The sequence below is a fragment of the Coffea arabica genome, chromosome 6e (genome assembly GCF_036785885.1).
Source record: "Coffea arabica cultivar ET-39 chromosome 6e, Coffea Arabica ET-39 HiFi, whole genome shotgun sequence".
NCBI classification, from domain to species: Eukaryota; Viridiplantae; Streptophyta; class Magnoliopsida; order Gentianales; family Rubiaceae; genus Coffea; species Coffea arabica.
In genome coordinates this window covers 14980078-14996765 of record NC_092321.1, presented here as the reverse complement: position 1 = coordinate 14996765, position 16688 = coordinate 14980078, and the positions used below count along the sequence as shown (strand labels likewise).

The 16688-nt window shown below is 38.4% G+C and overlaps 2 protein-coding genes and 1 pseudogene across 2 annotated transcripts; 1 reads left to right on the top strand and 2 right to left on the bottom strand.

Moving 5' to 3' along the window:
* Positions 1 to 320: 320 nt before the first annotated feature.
* LOC113694726 (CDGSH iron-sulfur domain-containing protein NEET-like) lies at positions 321 to 1271 on the top strand. The gene is made up of 2 exons (XM_027213581.2): positions 321 to 662; positions 1019 to 1271. Exons 1-2 carry the CDS (start codon positions 463 to 465, stop codon positions 1119 to 1121), a joined length of 303 nt encoding a protein of 100 aa, XP_027069382.1. The 5' UTR covers positions 321 to 462; the 3' UTR covers positions 1122 to 1271.
* A 173-nt stretch (positions 1272 to 1444) lies between these two features.
* LOC113695624 (putative pentatricopeptide repeat-containing protein At3g13770, mitochondrial) lies at positions 1445 to 9936 on the bottom strand (annotated as a pseudogene).
* Positions 9937 to 10202: 266 nt separating this feature from the next.
* Positions 10203 to 15760, bottom strand: LOC113695626 (transcription factor bHLH48). The gene is made up of 7 exons (XM_027214751.2): positions 14466 to 15760; positions 14245 to 14376; positions 13916 to 13981; positions 11945 to 12013; positions 11769 to 11840; positions 10858 to 11065; positions 10203 to 10452 (listed from the first exon to the last, which is right to left on the bottom strand). Exons 1-7 carry the CDS (start codon positions 14949 to 14951, stop codon positions 10412 to 10414), a joined length of 1074 nt encoding a protein of 357 aa, XP_027070552.1. The 5' UTR covers positions 14952 to 15760; the 3' UTR covers positions 10203 to 10411.
* Positions 15761 to 16688: the final 928 nt, after the last annotated feature.

Below are 16688 nucleotides of genomic sequence, written 5' to 3'. Positions count from 1 at the left end.
AACTGCACAAATAATCCCTCACATATTGCAAATGTGAAAATTTAGTCCCTCAGATCGAAAATGATCAATTTTAGTCCTTATCAAATAAAAAAGGATCAATTTGAGTCCCTTTTCACTTTTCCGACTGATTTTTGCCCGGAATATCTCACGCGCACACCACGTGACCAACTTTTTAAGGGTAAAAATGCCAAACCACTTATATGTTGACCAAAACCAAAATGTAAAGGGCGAATACTTCCCAAAATTCTTGATGCTCGAAGACTTGACTGAGTCCAAGAATCCTCTATTCCGTAGTCCTTCATTACCCAAATCCCCGCACTAAAAGAAGCAAGAGAAGAAGGAAGAGGAAATTCTTTAGGAAACAAGCAAAGGCAACCATCCAAGGACCCCAGATAAGTGGTTTGGCATTTTGGTAAGGACTAAAATTGAGATAAGGAAGAAGAAGAAAAGCTCTGCGTAGCTATGGTTTCCATGGCTAGTGCAAGCGTAGCTCCTGCTCGATTCTCATACGGCAGGCCTCCATTTTCTGCTTCAGAGAAGTCGAGGAGAACGGTGGTGGTGAGGGCTGAAGCCATAAACCCAGGTATCAGGAAGACCGAAGACAAAGTGGTGGACTCTGTTGTTATCGCCGAACTGAACAAGCCTCTCACTGCTTATTTCAGGTTTTTCATTTACCATCTCTTGCGTACTTGATCACTTCCAACTTTTCTGATTACCTTGTTGGATCATGGAAGGGAAACGTGTTTTCTTTTTCCCTTGTTTTGGGAATTAATCTGTCTGGAAGCCTTGTAAATTCATTCTTTGCTCAAAGTAAAATATGAACTTAACAGGCCTTTGTATTCAGACACTACCCTCTAGGCATTAAGCCTAAAACACTGATAGAAGTCAATTTTATCGTGAATGCCTAATATTTAATTATGTTAAGTGCGAATTCAGGCCATAGCCAGGGGTTTTTGATGACACAGTAGAAGTAAACATTCTTTTGAGCGGTGACGGATTGGTTGACTTGTTGGAGCAGGTGTTGGCGGTCTGGGACTTTCCCTTTATGCGATGGAAGCCATGTGAAGCACAATAAGGCTACTGGAGACAATGTTGGGCCTCTGCTAATGAAGAAGCAGTGACTAGTAAATGACATAGCACTATTATACATTCTTGAATATTCCAAACTTGGTGCAGCATAGTATATCGTGTTCTGATGGGGAAATCTTTGTATGTTCTTAATGCAATATGATGATCTCTATCTGGAGTTGTAATAAAGTGATAGTTTTCTACTCCTGTAGTGGAAATTCCTTCTGATTTCAACTAGTTCAATCAGAACCGGAAAAGTGGTTTTGGCCCTTTACATTTTGGTTTTGGTCAACATATAAGTGGTTTGACATTTTTACCCTTGAAAAGTTGGCCACGTGGTATGCACGTGAGATATTCCGGGCAAAAATCAGTCGGAAAAGTGAAAAGGGACTCAAATTGATCCTTTTTTATTTGATAAGGACTAAAATTGATCATTTTCGATCTGAGGGACTAAATTTTCACATTTGCAATATATGAGGGACTATTTGTGCAGTTCTCCCAATAAAATATAAACAATTGCTCATCTCAACTTCAAATAAGCTGAGCTAACAGGGGTGCTTCCATAGAAGTCCAACCTCCTGCATATGTGAAGCTGGCTTGTATTCGTCTCAGCAACTCCACACAATGAACAGTCTTCATGCTGTTGTCTGCCAAGAACAGTTGATTGAAATTTTGCATCTTAATTTTTTATCACATATGATAGTTCAAGAGAAATGTTATGCGGTCCAGTGTCAAGGATCAGTATCTGCGCTTCATAGAGAACAAGGAACTCCTCCGCCGGAAATGATACAACCATCAGATGCAATAACTATGAGATTATGCTGTCAGGACATCCTCCTCAGCTTTTTTAAGTGGTTAACATGTCCTTTGAAACTCCTCGACCAACTTCTTTCTGCATGTACTTGAAAGTCATTAAAAAGCAACAAAGTTCACGCTGCTAGTCGCTTCTTTCTATCTTCTTTGACCATAGCTGCTTTCCTAATGGAAAACAGCACTACATAAGATAACTTTTGAGCAACTCTCTCCTCCCATCCCCACAAATCAAAGTGTATCTTTTCTTCATGCTGAGTGGTGACTAAATCTGTGCTTACCCAGGTTCCCACATAACTGTTACCATTTCACAGGGTCTCTACATTATCCAAGCATATACTCTAGAGACAAAATGGTATAAATCCACCTTTTGTATGATTATCTTACACCATTCACCAGTAGTCTCCACACGAACACTTTCCATCAACAATATTATGATATCGTCCTTTGTCCCTCAGAGATACTTCTCTTCGATAAACCTGGGAAACAAACTTGGCAAAGATATGACAATCAACACAAATCCGTAGATTTTTTATAACCCGAATAGGCTTTCCTTGAGGAATAGCAATTATACCGAATGCCAAAGCTAGTTTTTCACTGTGACCAAGCAGCAACTTCTCTCTCTGCTCATCATCAACATCATGTAAAACACAGCCCTTATTCGGGAACATATCCAGCTCCCTTGATCCTGGCTGACAATTCTCTTACCTTTCCTAATATCTCTTCAATTCTTGGATGTGATCTATCACTAGCATGAAAGGTATGGAGGGTTTGCTCGACCTCAATCCAGCTTTTTGCTGGCACATTTCCCATCGCTTTTTGCTGCATCAACTCCCTTACTCTTCTTACCTCTTCCCACCTTCCTGCAGATGCATACAAATTAGCAAAAATAACATAGTTCCCCACACTTTCAGGCTCAATCTCCAGAAGCCGATTGCCTGCCATCTCGCCAATCTTGGCATTTTGGTGAAACCTGCAAGCAACTAAAAGTGATCCCCATATGGCAGCATTTGGTTCAAAAGGCATCTGCTTGATGAACTGAAAGGCGCTTTCTAATTGTCCAGAACGCCCTAGCAAATCAACAACACAAGCATAGTGCTCAATTCCAAGTTCAACTCCATCAGTTTCACTCAGGATCTCATAAAAAATCTCCAACCCTCTATGCTCCATCCCCCCATGGCTGCAACCAGATAATACAACCAAAAAGGATACATTGTTGGGTCTAATTGTGCTTTCTGCTTTCAGCAATTCATAAAGTTCAACCACCTCTTTCCACAATCCATGTCTGCCATAGCCCACAAGCATAGCATTCCAAGAGATGATAGTTCTTTCACTCATGTCATCAAAGATCCTCCTTGCGTAAGCAAGATTTCCACATTTTGAGTACATATCAATCAAAGTATTCTGAAGCACTATGTCAAATGGTAGTTGCAACCGAAGAGCATGGCCGTGAACTTGTCTCCCATGTTCAATTGCAGCAAGCCTAGATAATGCAGTTAACAGGCTAGCATAAGTTACATAATCAAATCTCATTCCTTCCATCTGCAATCTTCTAAACAGGTCTAAGGTCTCTTCATCAAGACCTTGTTGGGCATAACCTGATATAATCGCAGTACAAGAAACTATATCCTTTACTGGCAAGCTCTCAAAAATATCTCGAGCTTCCTGGATTTTACCAGCTTTTGCATACGTCCAAAAGTGAACTTCCAACAAATACATGGGATTCAAAAGGGTGCTTAATTAGAAGAGAATGAATTTGCCTCCCGTGGACAAAGCCAAAAGCACCGGTACAAGATGCAAGTACTGTTAAGAAAGTGAACTCATTTGGCTCAGCAGCTGCATTAAAGATCAAGCAAATTATTAAAACCCAAGCACCAAATTAGTTAGATATGCAACTTCATTTTAGTTAAACAATTTTTGATCAGGAAACACGTGGTTCTTCTCTCTTGTTTAAGCTCACTTGTCAAAATTGAAACACTGCAATTACAACAGTCACCGCAATTACTCCAATCGTGTCATGCTACATCGAGTGGCCAAATGCAACGAAAGTTACTCCTTTCAAAGTGTCATCTTGTTTTAGATTTATGTTCTCAAGTGTCAAGTGTGGTACTATATTAGAAGCCACAATCTGCATCAATTGATATAAAAACCATCTTCTAGAATGCAACTTCTATTCTTTCATATCTCTGCCACTTTTGCATTTGTAAGTTTACTTTTTCTATTACTAAAACAAGCACATAACCATATATATATATATATATATATATATATATATATATATATATCAGACGGGAGCCCATTTAGAATATATTGTCAATGAGTCAGACTTCCGAACAGCACCTATTAGCATAGCATGTGATCAAAAGCAGCAGCTTTATTTTTATGCATGTATAACCAAGGACCTAAAAGCATCATTCCACATACTCGTACGCCCGCTCCCACATTCATGTTTATACACTTCTATGTGTATATATGAGTGTGCGTGCGTGCGTGTGTGTGTATCGAAACAATTACCTGATCTTAACATCTGTACAAAAAGATCGAGCGCTTCAGAGGCATACCCTCTTTGAGCATACCCAGAGATCAGCGCAGTCCATGAAACAACATCCCTTTCTGGCATTTCATCGAACACACGCCTCGCATCACTCAAACACTCACACTTCACATACAGCCCCATCAACTTCGTCCTGAGATACATGGGTGGTTCATAATGGGTTTTGATCATGTGGGCATGGACCCTTTGGCCTTCTTTCAAGGCCCTTTGGCTCACACATTGGTTCAGAAGTTCCTTGCAGTCTCTTAACTTCACCTCAAGGCCTTGTTTACCCATCTCTGTTAAGGCTTCCTTTATGTGACCGCTAGCGCAGAGAGTTATTAGATTGGTTGAATTTGTCGGTAAGAAAGATAAAGTTAGCTTTTGGAGGTTAGACAATGCCTTGTTTGTTATAGAGGAAAGTCTTTGTTCTCTACGGTGGCAAACAAAGGATACTCTGCTCCTAAGCATTTTTCACGTTGAAAACTTGAGAGCATGAAAAAAGAAGATTTTGAGAGAGATACAACACTACACAACCATGCAGGTGGTGGTGGTGGTGAATCAGTGATAGAAAGTCGGATTGAATTTCACACCTTTTTCTATATTGAAACTGTCTGAAAAGAGGTAGACAAAGTGAAAACTTGAGGTAGTGACTTAATGGTAGCAAGGGGATTCTTGGAATGATTTTGTTTTTCCCTTTTGTGATGATGAGATAATAAATGTTGGATTTTCTTCTATAGAATGAGACTGTTGTGTTTTCAATAATTTTATTCTGCTGGAGTTTAAGACAGAAACTTCTAAAAGGTAGTGATTCAGAGGTAAGAAACACATTTGATTTTCATTTTTATGAAGAATAGAGATTATGAGGTATATAAAACATGTTTTTCTTTCCCTTTTTACCTTTCTTTTCTGGTTTGCACTTTGCAGAAGAAAACTTTTTAATATATAAATACCAGTTCATAGGTCAGAGTATTCCAACTCATATTTTTGATTTGCAAAAGCTTACTGATTATTTGGTAGTTGAACATTAGATGGAAAATCTATTAGCACTGGAAATTTCACTCTTTCACTTCACTTCGCACCATCAGGGTATGTGATCTAGTAATGGCACCTAATGAAGCCAAATGAGTCATTCAGTTTCAGCATATCACATAGTCTACAAGAAAGCTCTGAACGTTCATTTTTCAGTCTGCAAGTATGAAAACAGGCAAAGAAAACCATTTAGGCATTATTAAGCATTTCAGTATCTGCTGTGGAAATGCAACCCCTAGTAATGTGTATACAGGTCTGTGATGTGAATTTCTGAGAGTACATCGAAATTGATCGATAGGCCTCCAAGCTTATTGTTGCTGCCTAGATAGTAGCTACTTCACGAGAATGGAAACCTGAATGGAAGTTCAGGAAAGAGATGTTATTCACAGTTGAAGGCCTGAATTCAAGAGGATTATTCCACCTGGCTGAGTTATCCTCAAACCACCTCATGTTCACATTTTGAACAACCAAACCATCTATGTGTTCCATCATGAACCCTGCTGTGCTGTGCTTCACAAGTCCTTCACATCCTGGACGGTAGTCGAACACACCACCCGCAAATTTTGTCCGTCGTCTGTACGTGAGATTTACGTTAATGAACTTCAAACTGCTCAAGATTCCATGTTTGGAACCTGATAAAAAGATGCCATTTTCTGAAGTTGCCGTGATGTTAATGAACTGTAAATTGGAGATTGAACCCTCTTTTGAAGTGGAGTCTCTCGGGCAGGTAGTTACATAAATAGGCTCAGCTCTTCCCCACCACAAAGGATCATAATATCTTGTGCTGATATTTATGTTAGAAAATTTAATGTCACTAACATTCCCTGCAGCGAAAGGACAAGTACCAGCATTTATCAGACTAAATTTCGACTCAGATACAGCTAAGATTCACTTTCCATGTGATAATGATGTCTTACCTCCATCTCTTATTTGGAAGCCAAGCCCTCTGTGGGACTGATAAATAGTAATATTGTCAAACAAAAATCCCTTGAAATCATACCAACTAGCACTGCCAAGCTTGATTGCTGAAGATTTTGTTCGAATCCAGGAGTTGGTTGCAGTAAGGTTATAGACAGGTCCTGTGGATGACTTTGGACAAATAGCATCATCTCCTGTATCAATTCTGCATCTTGTGATGAATGTGTTATTGGAATCCTCTATATCTATCCCATCATTGTTAGGCGAATTGAAGTTCCCATATATTGTAACATCTTCCACTGATGTGTTTTGCGAGCGGACAAGGTGCAAACTGCAACATTACGAAATGTACTTCAGATTGCATGTACAAACACGGCAGCGCTCAAGTAAATGATGCATGCTCTTTCATACATACATCGAAAAAGAAAAACTACCATTCACCACACAACTATATAATACCATTTTGTGAGAGAGTCGTAACTCCTCGTTTACTACTTTTTATTTCTTGGAGGCCAGGCACTCATCCCCCTCCACCTTCTACTTATTTCGCTGTTTTTACTAAATAAAGAACTGACATTCCTCCCATGAACAAGTTTGTCAGACTATATATATATATATATAAACAACCACACAACTATATAATATAAGAGACCCAACTACTGCTTACGTGACATATAGTTTGGATGGTAATGAGGCAGGAACGGTTGCAAGTAGTAACTATTCAGAAAGGTTGACGATCATGAGGTGGCCAAAAAAAATATGGGATCCAAATCACATTTTTGCACGTAGATATTAACATCATGTGTGATTTTTACAAAATTTTATTTTATATATGTACGTTATATTGAAAGTAAGTCACGTTTTGAACAAATGAAATTACATCACGTACGTTTGAAGTTCAAACCTGCCCACTTGGTTTTTCTGACAGCCGTTAGGCCCTGGTCCAATTTGGATTTGGACGTGAATCGACCAGTGACCAGAATTTGATAATTGAAGCAGACACGAATAAAATACCGACAGGATATCCGGAAGTGGGGTCATTATTCTTGGTCTTTGCGTCACGGAAATGGATAAAACTTTTCTTTTTCATCAAAAATGGATAATATTCTTTAGGTTTTAAACTTTTTAAAGATTGCATTTAAAAATAAAAAAAATGATACTACAATGGTAATTTACACCTTCAATTATGATGTATTGCAATAGCATACCATCAATTATTGATTGGTCCAACAGTATTAGACAAAAATTTTGGTAGTCTCCAGTTTGAAAAATATAACTTCATGTTTAGTAACCTTCAATAACGAGAATCTACTACTAATTACTGCATGGACATGATAAAATAAAGAAAATAGTTGTTACAACTTACAATCCCATAAACAATTCGGAAATTTTCTTTTCCATTAGACTGTATGCTAATAGATAAGATTTTATTTTTCTTCTTGAAAATTAAATTAGATAAACTGTAATCAGACTTGTGCTTATGATAACTTAAAATCCTGTGTGCCGTAAAACCTTGGCGTACATTGCAGTTGAAAAACTCACCAATAAATTAGCATCCATATTAGACTGCACCATAGGACTAAAATTAGCAATACCTAAAATGGGCGCTAACTTCAAAGTATTAACAAAAATCCCAAATTATGTGTTTAATCATGCAATGCACAAAATATAACTAAAAAATCCACCTTATTTGTGAATCACATATACATTAGAAAAAATAAAAAGAGAAAAAGAAGAAAGAAACATGTATAGAATAAGATGCATCACATACTAGACAAGGTTGAAGATCCTCCTTGGCTGATTAGTGTGGTAGTTTTACTGTGATGATTATCTCCAGACAACTTATCTACAATTAGCATGCATCTCTTTGCCTCTTGTGCTAGAGAAAATGCTTCATTTTGAAGCTATATTTTACCTGCCTGTTCTCCTTTTTCCATCCCATTCCCCAGTCTAAAAGGTCATAAGTAGCCACCAAGTAAAATGAGTACTTTGTACTTATCTAATCTATTCTATTTTACACCGAGAGAAGTCTAAAGAGACTGCATAAGAGGCAAATAGTTATACAGATTCGATTAAATCAAAGGAAAGCTCGACACCACTTTTGAATTTTTTCACTATAAGTGAGGTTCAAACATCCGACCTACAGTCTAAAGCGGGATTTAATTCCTTGTTGGTGTTTGGCTCAATGGTTGAGTACTTCATATTCCATACTAAAGAGTAAAGCGACAAAGAGGTCAAAAAAGAAATTCTGGCCTATTACTGAACTTCAAAAAGTTATATATATATATAAGGCCGGCTCAGTGAGATTGATGTCATAGATTCCTTGATTGAATTGTATTTTTTGGTGGAATAAAATTTTTTTTGAGTTTTCGCGAAAATATTCTTTGACACATTTTAACTTTTTTTAAGAGTAAAGTTTACATACACTGACAATAAATATACTAATGATACATATATAAAAATTAAATTTTAAATTTTAAATATATATAATTGTCATTCATCCAAAAGTAACAGTAAATATATACTAGAAAGATTAATTCTTTTTTTAATTTCATAAATGTACATTTGAAAAAAAAAAGATGTAGTACTTGTTTTAAAAAAAAAAAAAAAAAGAAGAAGAAGAAGAGAAGAGTTAGAGTGTGTTTTATGCCCCCAAAAAAAAATCTCGCAAAAAGAAATCACAATCCAAAGTGGGGGTCCTTGCGTGCCTACAGCTGAAGTGAAGTGTTGCGAATGTCCAAATAAAAGATGAGGAGCCAATGAAGGACGAAGAAAACTGAAAAAGAGTTAGAGAAGTGGGACGCGCGTAGACATACCACCAATAAGCGGGCTCGATAAGATTGACGTCCCACACTCTGACGTTCCTACAACCGATGAACCCCACCAATCTTGGCCTGCACTCGTCCCCCAGACACGCCCCCGTCTCGTTCCAGCTCACCATCACATTCTTCCTCTCCTCAAACCTCTTCACGAACTTCAACCCCTGTCCGTTTATCTCTCCGCCGCCGGTGATCCCCACGTCTGCTGCATCCTCCGCCAGCACCACGTACCACCTTTCCTGCTCCCTCGGGTAGTCTTCGATCTTCGTGCCCCCCAATATGGTGGCGTTCTTGTGAACGCGCAAAATCACGCGGGATTTTAAGTGTACAGTGGCTGTTAAGTACTTCCCCGGAGGGAACTCCACGTGGCATGATGGGATGTGGGGGGAGGTCGAGACGGCGGCGGAGCAGGCGTCGATGGTGGATTGGATTGGAAGGGTGTCGTAGTGGACGCCGTTCCCCCTGGCCCCGAAGTCTTTGACGGAGAAGGAGAGTGGCGATGCGGCGGCATGGGACAGGATGGTGGCGGCGTGTGTGCGGAGTGTTATTAGGTGGTAGAAGAAAAATGGGATCAGCATCTCCAAGGTAGTGGAGTGGATAATGATTCCTTTGGGATATGTATAATTTGACCAATTCGATTACGGCAGTAGCGTCTTTGTTGTTGTACAAAAAGAGCCCTTCACGCAACGCTTACTTGGAACAGTGAACCCTGAATGATTAAATCATTCTTAGGATTTTCATAGAATTAGCTCCAAAAGTACAAACGGCTAAAAAAAACAGAGAATTGATGGTGAGAAAAGAAAGAGGGGCATCTTTCAGACGAAAGTTAAGGCATAAATGCTGCTTCTGGTTCTGGATCTTCATTTTACATTACGAATCAATCAATCAATCAGAGCTCAAACGTGAAGAATGGGATTGAATGACTCTCTATTAAAAAGGGACTATTGACATGTAGGAGTATTATATATATATATAGGAGGAATAACAACAAAATAAACTGCAGTCCTACTACACTCAAAAGCTGAGATAAGAAGATGATTGCATTATGGATGGATATTCTGCCAGCTGGTTAACTAGAGAATGTAGGAACCCAATGAGGAACCAAATGAATTGGCCGAGGCATCCTCTCTACGCCTTCCTGCTATTTACTAACATAACACTACTATATGTGATTTATATACAGCTAGCTAGCAAGTATTAATGTATAGCAGCTTCAGGACCACCACCACCTTCAAAGCAGCTCCATTTTCAGCTGATTTGAGTGCAAAGAAGCTGCAATAACACAAAAACAATTAATATTATGTAGAGTCAGTAGCTTCTTGGATGGGCTAGCAAGTAATATTATGTATTTTCTTTGAAGCACTTTTTTCCTTTTTCTTTGCTTCCATTGGTTCTTTTACTTGGATCTTTTTGGATGAAGCGAATGGTGGGGTTTACTAGCTTCAACGGAGCAGAAATGGGAGCCCAACTGGGTAAAATATCATATATATAATTTTGAACCACTGGTTACACATTTTAATTTCTAGAGTATGATGCTGTATGCAGACTGAAATAACCCACCCGCCATTACAGTTGAGACGGGTGCGAAAATAGAAACTACTTGGGAGTACTATAGGTACTAAAGGACACAATCCAATCCATACATAGTTTTTAGAATCACAAGAAGATTCGCATTACCTGAATTTGCTGAAGAGTCATAACTCAACAGCGAGTTTTCTGGAGTAATAAAGTTAGAATTGTCTTCTTCCCGACCCCAGATTGGCTGATGCAGTCCATCTAAATGCCACAGCTGCTGATACTGCTGTCTGTTCCCGTGTACCTGTTCTTCAGGCCACATTGATGGCATAACCATGCCCTGGAAATTCGTTTCTATTGGGGATCCACTCTGCAATGTTCAGAAAATTTATAAATTTTCCATTCTAGAGTTGAAAATATATAAAATGGTCTCTGGGAATATAATAGCAAGAAAAATCATCACTAGAAAGTCAGCATAACTTCATGTTTTTATACAAGTTCAATGAGTGGCACACATTCATGGCAACTCAAACTCCCCATTAAACAACACAAGGAAAATGAAGGATTCCAGGAAGGATTGCTTTTCACACATTCAATGGTGCTATTGCCTATTGTACACTTAGCAACTCAGATAAATGCAACTATGCAACAAATCCAAAAGGATGTGAGAAGATTTAGCTTTCCATGAGTGGAATAGATACTGTAAGCAAAAAAGCAAAACCCTTCTGGCATTGCTGATTGATTTTTATTTTTTTTTTTGGATTCAGAAAAATGCAATTCCCTTGTTAGAAATAGACAGAGCATCCTTATACAGATTGCTTTAACTGAAGGCATATTTATCAGCTGCTTAAGCTTTAGTAGCAGTGCAGAGATGACAGATAGCACGGGTGGTTCATATTTGACACTCCAGATATACCTCCTCAATTCTCTGTTTACTCACCCCCGTATTTCATATCACTGGATATTTTCATCACAGCAATCAGGATGATTCGAACAGATATGTTTTAGCGGGTAATCTTATAGACCATTGAATTCAAGACACTGACAGAGATGCAGGAAATAAATACACATACCTCTGCTGCAAGAAGTGTGTCAAGATTGAAATCAACTCTGGGATTGACAGTAGCAAGTCTCATTGAGAGAAACTGAAAGCCAATTAAGAAACCAACAGGAAATCGATTTAGCACCCATAACCGTAAAATCACCAGATGACATATACAAAAAAAGAATAAAGGACTTGAAGCATGACCTCCACTTGACGTTGTAGGCACTGAACATGGTTAATGATCTCATCCAGCACCATTGCAGTGCCTGAAATCTGGAAAGAGACAATACACAACTGAGTTGTCGGGTGACAAAGTATTAAAAAGCAAAAGGAGGATCTGATTTCTCTACTAATGTGATTCTTAGCTCAAGTTATCAACTAATTGATGGTGTTTCACATTGAAAACCTGTTTAAACAATAACCATCTCTGTCTTGGCTAAAGATTCAGATTCCTTTGGAGCGTTTAAGACCAAATATTATGTTAGTCTTAATTAATCATTTTCAAGTGCAGCACTATCAACTATCACTATTGGAAATGGGAACATAGAAAAACACATTGCAGGATAACAGCAAAAACTGCCTTTGAGATTAAAATAGAACTAAAATATGCTGACATAGATGAGCATTTGGATTTTAGTCTCATGAACTGATTGTTTAAGATATGACCACCCATGTAAGCACAAATGGGTAAAAATTAGTCTATAAAGGAGTAATGATTGCAATGATGGAAAGCAAAGCAGTTGGAAACAGATAATTCATAATAGCAGACCCAACTTCAACTTACCTATTTATGCTTTTCTCATCCAGGTACATCCCAACCTATATGCGATCTACGTGTGCTAAACAAAATAAAGTACTCTCAAACTAAAGTTGCAGCAACTAAATTTGTCCTTTCATCCTTTCAAGTTTGGGGCCTCACAGCAATTATATCAACCAAAAATTTCAGCCCTGAAAGCTCAGCGATTCTTTGGATTGGAAATGTTAATAGAGCCGGGGAAGCATTCATTGAATATTACCCCTCGGTAGTATTCATTTAAGAAGCTTTGGGCGGTTTATGTCAAAAACTCTGTTTTCATACAAGGTACAGGGCTTAATTGAAGGATAACCTGATTGCACTGTAAGTCTATTCATTCACTTTTCCCAGCCATCATATCTTATACTAAGTTTCTTCAGGTCCTTTGAGTACACAAGTTCTATATCCTTCTATTAAAGTTGTCCTCTAACTTGGACAAAATCATTTAAAGACTTCTCAAAATTCTACTCAATTTCACGAAATGGAAGAAACCCCATCACAGATAAGAACAGCAAAATTATAAGATCGCCTGAAGAGCTTTGTATCAGTTCGAAACTCAATAAGAACAGCAATAAATGATCACTAGTGGAAGTTGTTGCATTTAATCATCTTTGGAAGGGCCTAAAAAGTTTTCAAGATTACAATAATAGCATCAAAAGTAGTTAGCTATTTCCTATAGTTCCCTTATTTCCTTATCATCTTATAAAGACCCTTATTAGCTTTCAAGATTAAATGCCAACATAAAGTATCATAACTATGCAAGAGCAGCAAATTGAATGGTAAGGCCTACCCCAAACCATCCCCTTACTCCCCACTCAAAAAGTCACCATAATATCACATAGCCAAGTTGCCAACTTAAACAAATGGAATAGCTTCCCCACCAACTGGACCATTAAGAGAGAAAATCAATAAAGGGAGAGGAAGTCCGAACCGACTTCTACATATTGCCAGAAATCCAACCTCCCAACGCTCAAAAAGAAAAGGTAGTTTAACAAAATAACAGAAGTGACCTAAGAAGAAAGGACCCTTCAACAAACAAACCCTGTAAAAGGTAAAGCAAAAATATGTAAGATTTATGAGAGAGACACTTCAACATCAGCAACAGACTCAGCCACTTTTGTTGGTGAAAAAGCCACTACCTTTATTCCCGTTAAAAAGGTGACAGCGACACAAAACATCACGTTAGGCAGGAAAAAATAAATTAATTAAAATTAGCCAATAGTACTAATGACCCCAAACAAAAAGGCACAAATCATAATCAGCAACTATAAAATTGGTAACTAGATTTTCCCATCACGTAATCCAAAATCTAATCATCATGAAAACCAACCATTAACTAAATGACGAAACGACATTTCTTTGTGAAGAAAACGACGTCCAACCTTGTTACATCCGGGAACCAGCTCTTGTAACAGCTTCATCCTTGCATTAATCTTCTCTCTCCTTGCCTACAGAGATCAATTACCCAAGACCAAAAAAAAAAAAAGAAATATATCAAAATTCACTTCAGAACAACAAAATCCCATAAATCCCATCAAAGTCCAACTTTTACAGAACAAAGTACAACTCCTTAAAACAGAATTAATGATTGAACAAACACAATTAGAGCTCAGTCTCCATCATTTCCAACCTAAAAACATGATTAATGACTAATGACGATATGATTAGAGCTTAATTACATGAATTATACGAGGAAGAGATTAATTATTACTCTTTCTGCTAAACTATGGCTATCCGTGGCCTGTCCTCGGCGAGCTCGGACGTGAACGTAAGGAAGCTTCTCGCGGCCGTCTTCGGAGGTTTCATTTGCAGCTTTTTTGCCCTTCTTGTTAGATTCTTTGCCCTAATTGTAACAAAATTTGGAGTTAACTGCACAATGATCACGTTAATTAGTTAAATTACCAAGGAGAAAACCCTAATTTCGTGAATTACCTTTTTCTCCCTCTCCTTTCGCTTTGCAGAATTCGGATTCTGCTCAACGGCGGGGTGCGAAACAGCTGGAGATGAGTTGGAGGTCGGGTTGGAATCGGAGTCCGCTGGCTCTTGCTTCACACTTTCCAATTTTGCCCTTGAGTTGTCATCTGAATTTACTAAGGTCGAGAATTTGGCAGCTCGGTCCACGAGAGCGGTGTCGGAAGGGAAAATAAGCGTCGAAGCCGGCGGAGGAGGAGGACATTGACTGAATTGCTCTAGGGGTCGTGTCACGGAAGGACTTTCAGCTATGGCGGCCTCCGGCGAGTGCACTAAGAGCTCCACGGCTTGATTTGCGGGAAGTTCAAGCAGTGCGGTGAATGAACTCCCAGAATCCGGCTGCACAGACATTAGCCGGTGAATTTCTTCCCCGACCTGGTGGCTAAACTCCCCTCCGATGACTTCACAGGTAGCGGATCTAGCTTGAATAGCTTCCATTGAGTCCATTTCCAAGTTCCGAATTGCACTAGTCCAGCCCCCGGAAATTAGCCCGACCCGACCCAATTGCTAACAGACACCTTAACTGTTCCGCAAAAGAGCTCAAAAAAAGAGGGAAACGCTTTTCCAAGAAATACTTTTTAAAAAAAATGGACTTTTTTTTCAGTGCTACGTAGAAAGAAAGTACAAAACTTAGAAGCAGAAAAAGTACTCAAAAAGCTTTTCCAATGGCAGAGAGAATTTTGGAAGAAAAAGAAAAGAAACTTTCCCGGCTTCCTTTTCTCCCTCTACCCTCTATACGTTATTCTTTGTGCTCCTTGAAAATGTCTTCTTTTTTTTTTTTTGGTGGGTTTGTGGAAAATGGGTTCTTGTTTCTTGTTCTGGTTCAATGGCGGTCAATCTCTAGCTATTTCTTCTTCCGCTGCTGCAGGGGTGCCCCTGCTTTCGAGCTTATAGTGGGGGAGTATTATTGAGAAGAGAAAGTGGGTGAAAGGAGACGGGCTAAAAGGTAGCGAAACGAGAATGAAGAAGAAGTAAATAGTGGAAAGAAAGAAACGTAAGTTGGTCTGGTCTGGTCCCCTGTTTGTTCACTGTAACATCTTCCCCTCTCTCTCTCTCTCTCATGCACGCCATTAATACTACGTACTCAATAACAATAACATACTTACATAGAGGCAAGGGTACTGGGAAAGGGTATTATTGGGCAGATGCTTATTGGGATTTGGAAAGGAAATAGGACGTATCTGAGAAGGGCACAGCATGATATCATCCTTCATATGCCCGCGCTGGGTGGTCTGCTGGTGGAAGGACGCCCCTTGGTTGAGTTCCACCTGGGTTCGATCTCGGGCAGCCACCCAGCTGTTAAATTCTTCAGCATCGGTCGGGCCCGCTCTGCTGGGGCGCTGTGGGATTAGTCGGGTGTAGGCCCGGATACCCCAGTGATGACAAAAAAACAAAAAAAAAAAAAAATGATATCATCCTTCATACAAGTACACTGATTTATGCGAGTCTTACTTGAAGATGCAAGGAAGCCGGTCAAAACTAATAAATTGGTTCACATTTTAGTTTGATTTCTTTTTTCTTTTTTCTTTTTTTGACTGATACTATGATCAAATTTTCAAATTTGATTGTGAGAATAAAATGTGATTGTAATCACTTTGTTGAAATAATCTTTGTAAGTTAAGTAAAATGTCATCACAAATTTTACTTGGAATTGGAGAGGATAGTCCAGTCATGCTAGATGGTAATATCACGTGTGTTTGAATAGGAAATTATTTAAAATAATTATTGTAATATTTTTTATCTTAATAGTATGGTGAATGTGAGATAAAAAAATAATTAAAAAATAAAAAATATATTTAAAAACGTGTTTGTAATGCAAATAAATAATAATTTATCTATTTTTTTAGCAATTTTAACTTTATTTCTAAATATTGAGTCTGTTTTTCTTAATAACATATGAATTTTGAGTCTAGTACTTTAGCAATTAATAGCCACTTAAAAACTAATCCAACACTTGGAAGATATTTGAATCCTCCCACTTTCTTCTTGTGATCAAGTTTTACTTGATTGTAATGCATAGCAAGTTTATTGGACGTTTTGTCACACCGGTTTTCCGGTGACCTCTTTTATTCGTTTATCACTTCGAATTTTATGTTAATTCAGTTTTGGCCGAGTTTTAGAAATTATGTGTTTACCTATAAATGAATTACAATCTCGATTTGACTAGTATTCAATCAAAAAATC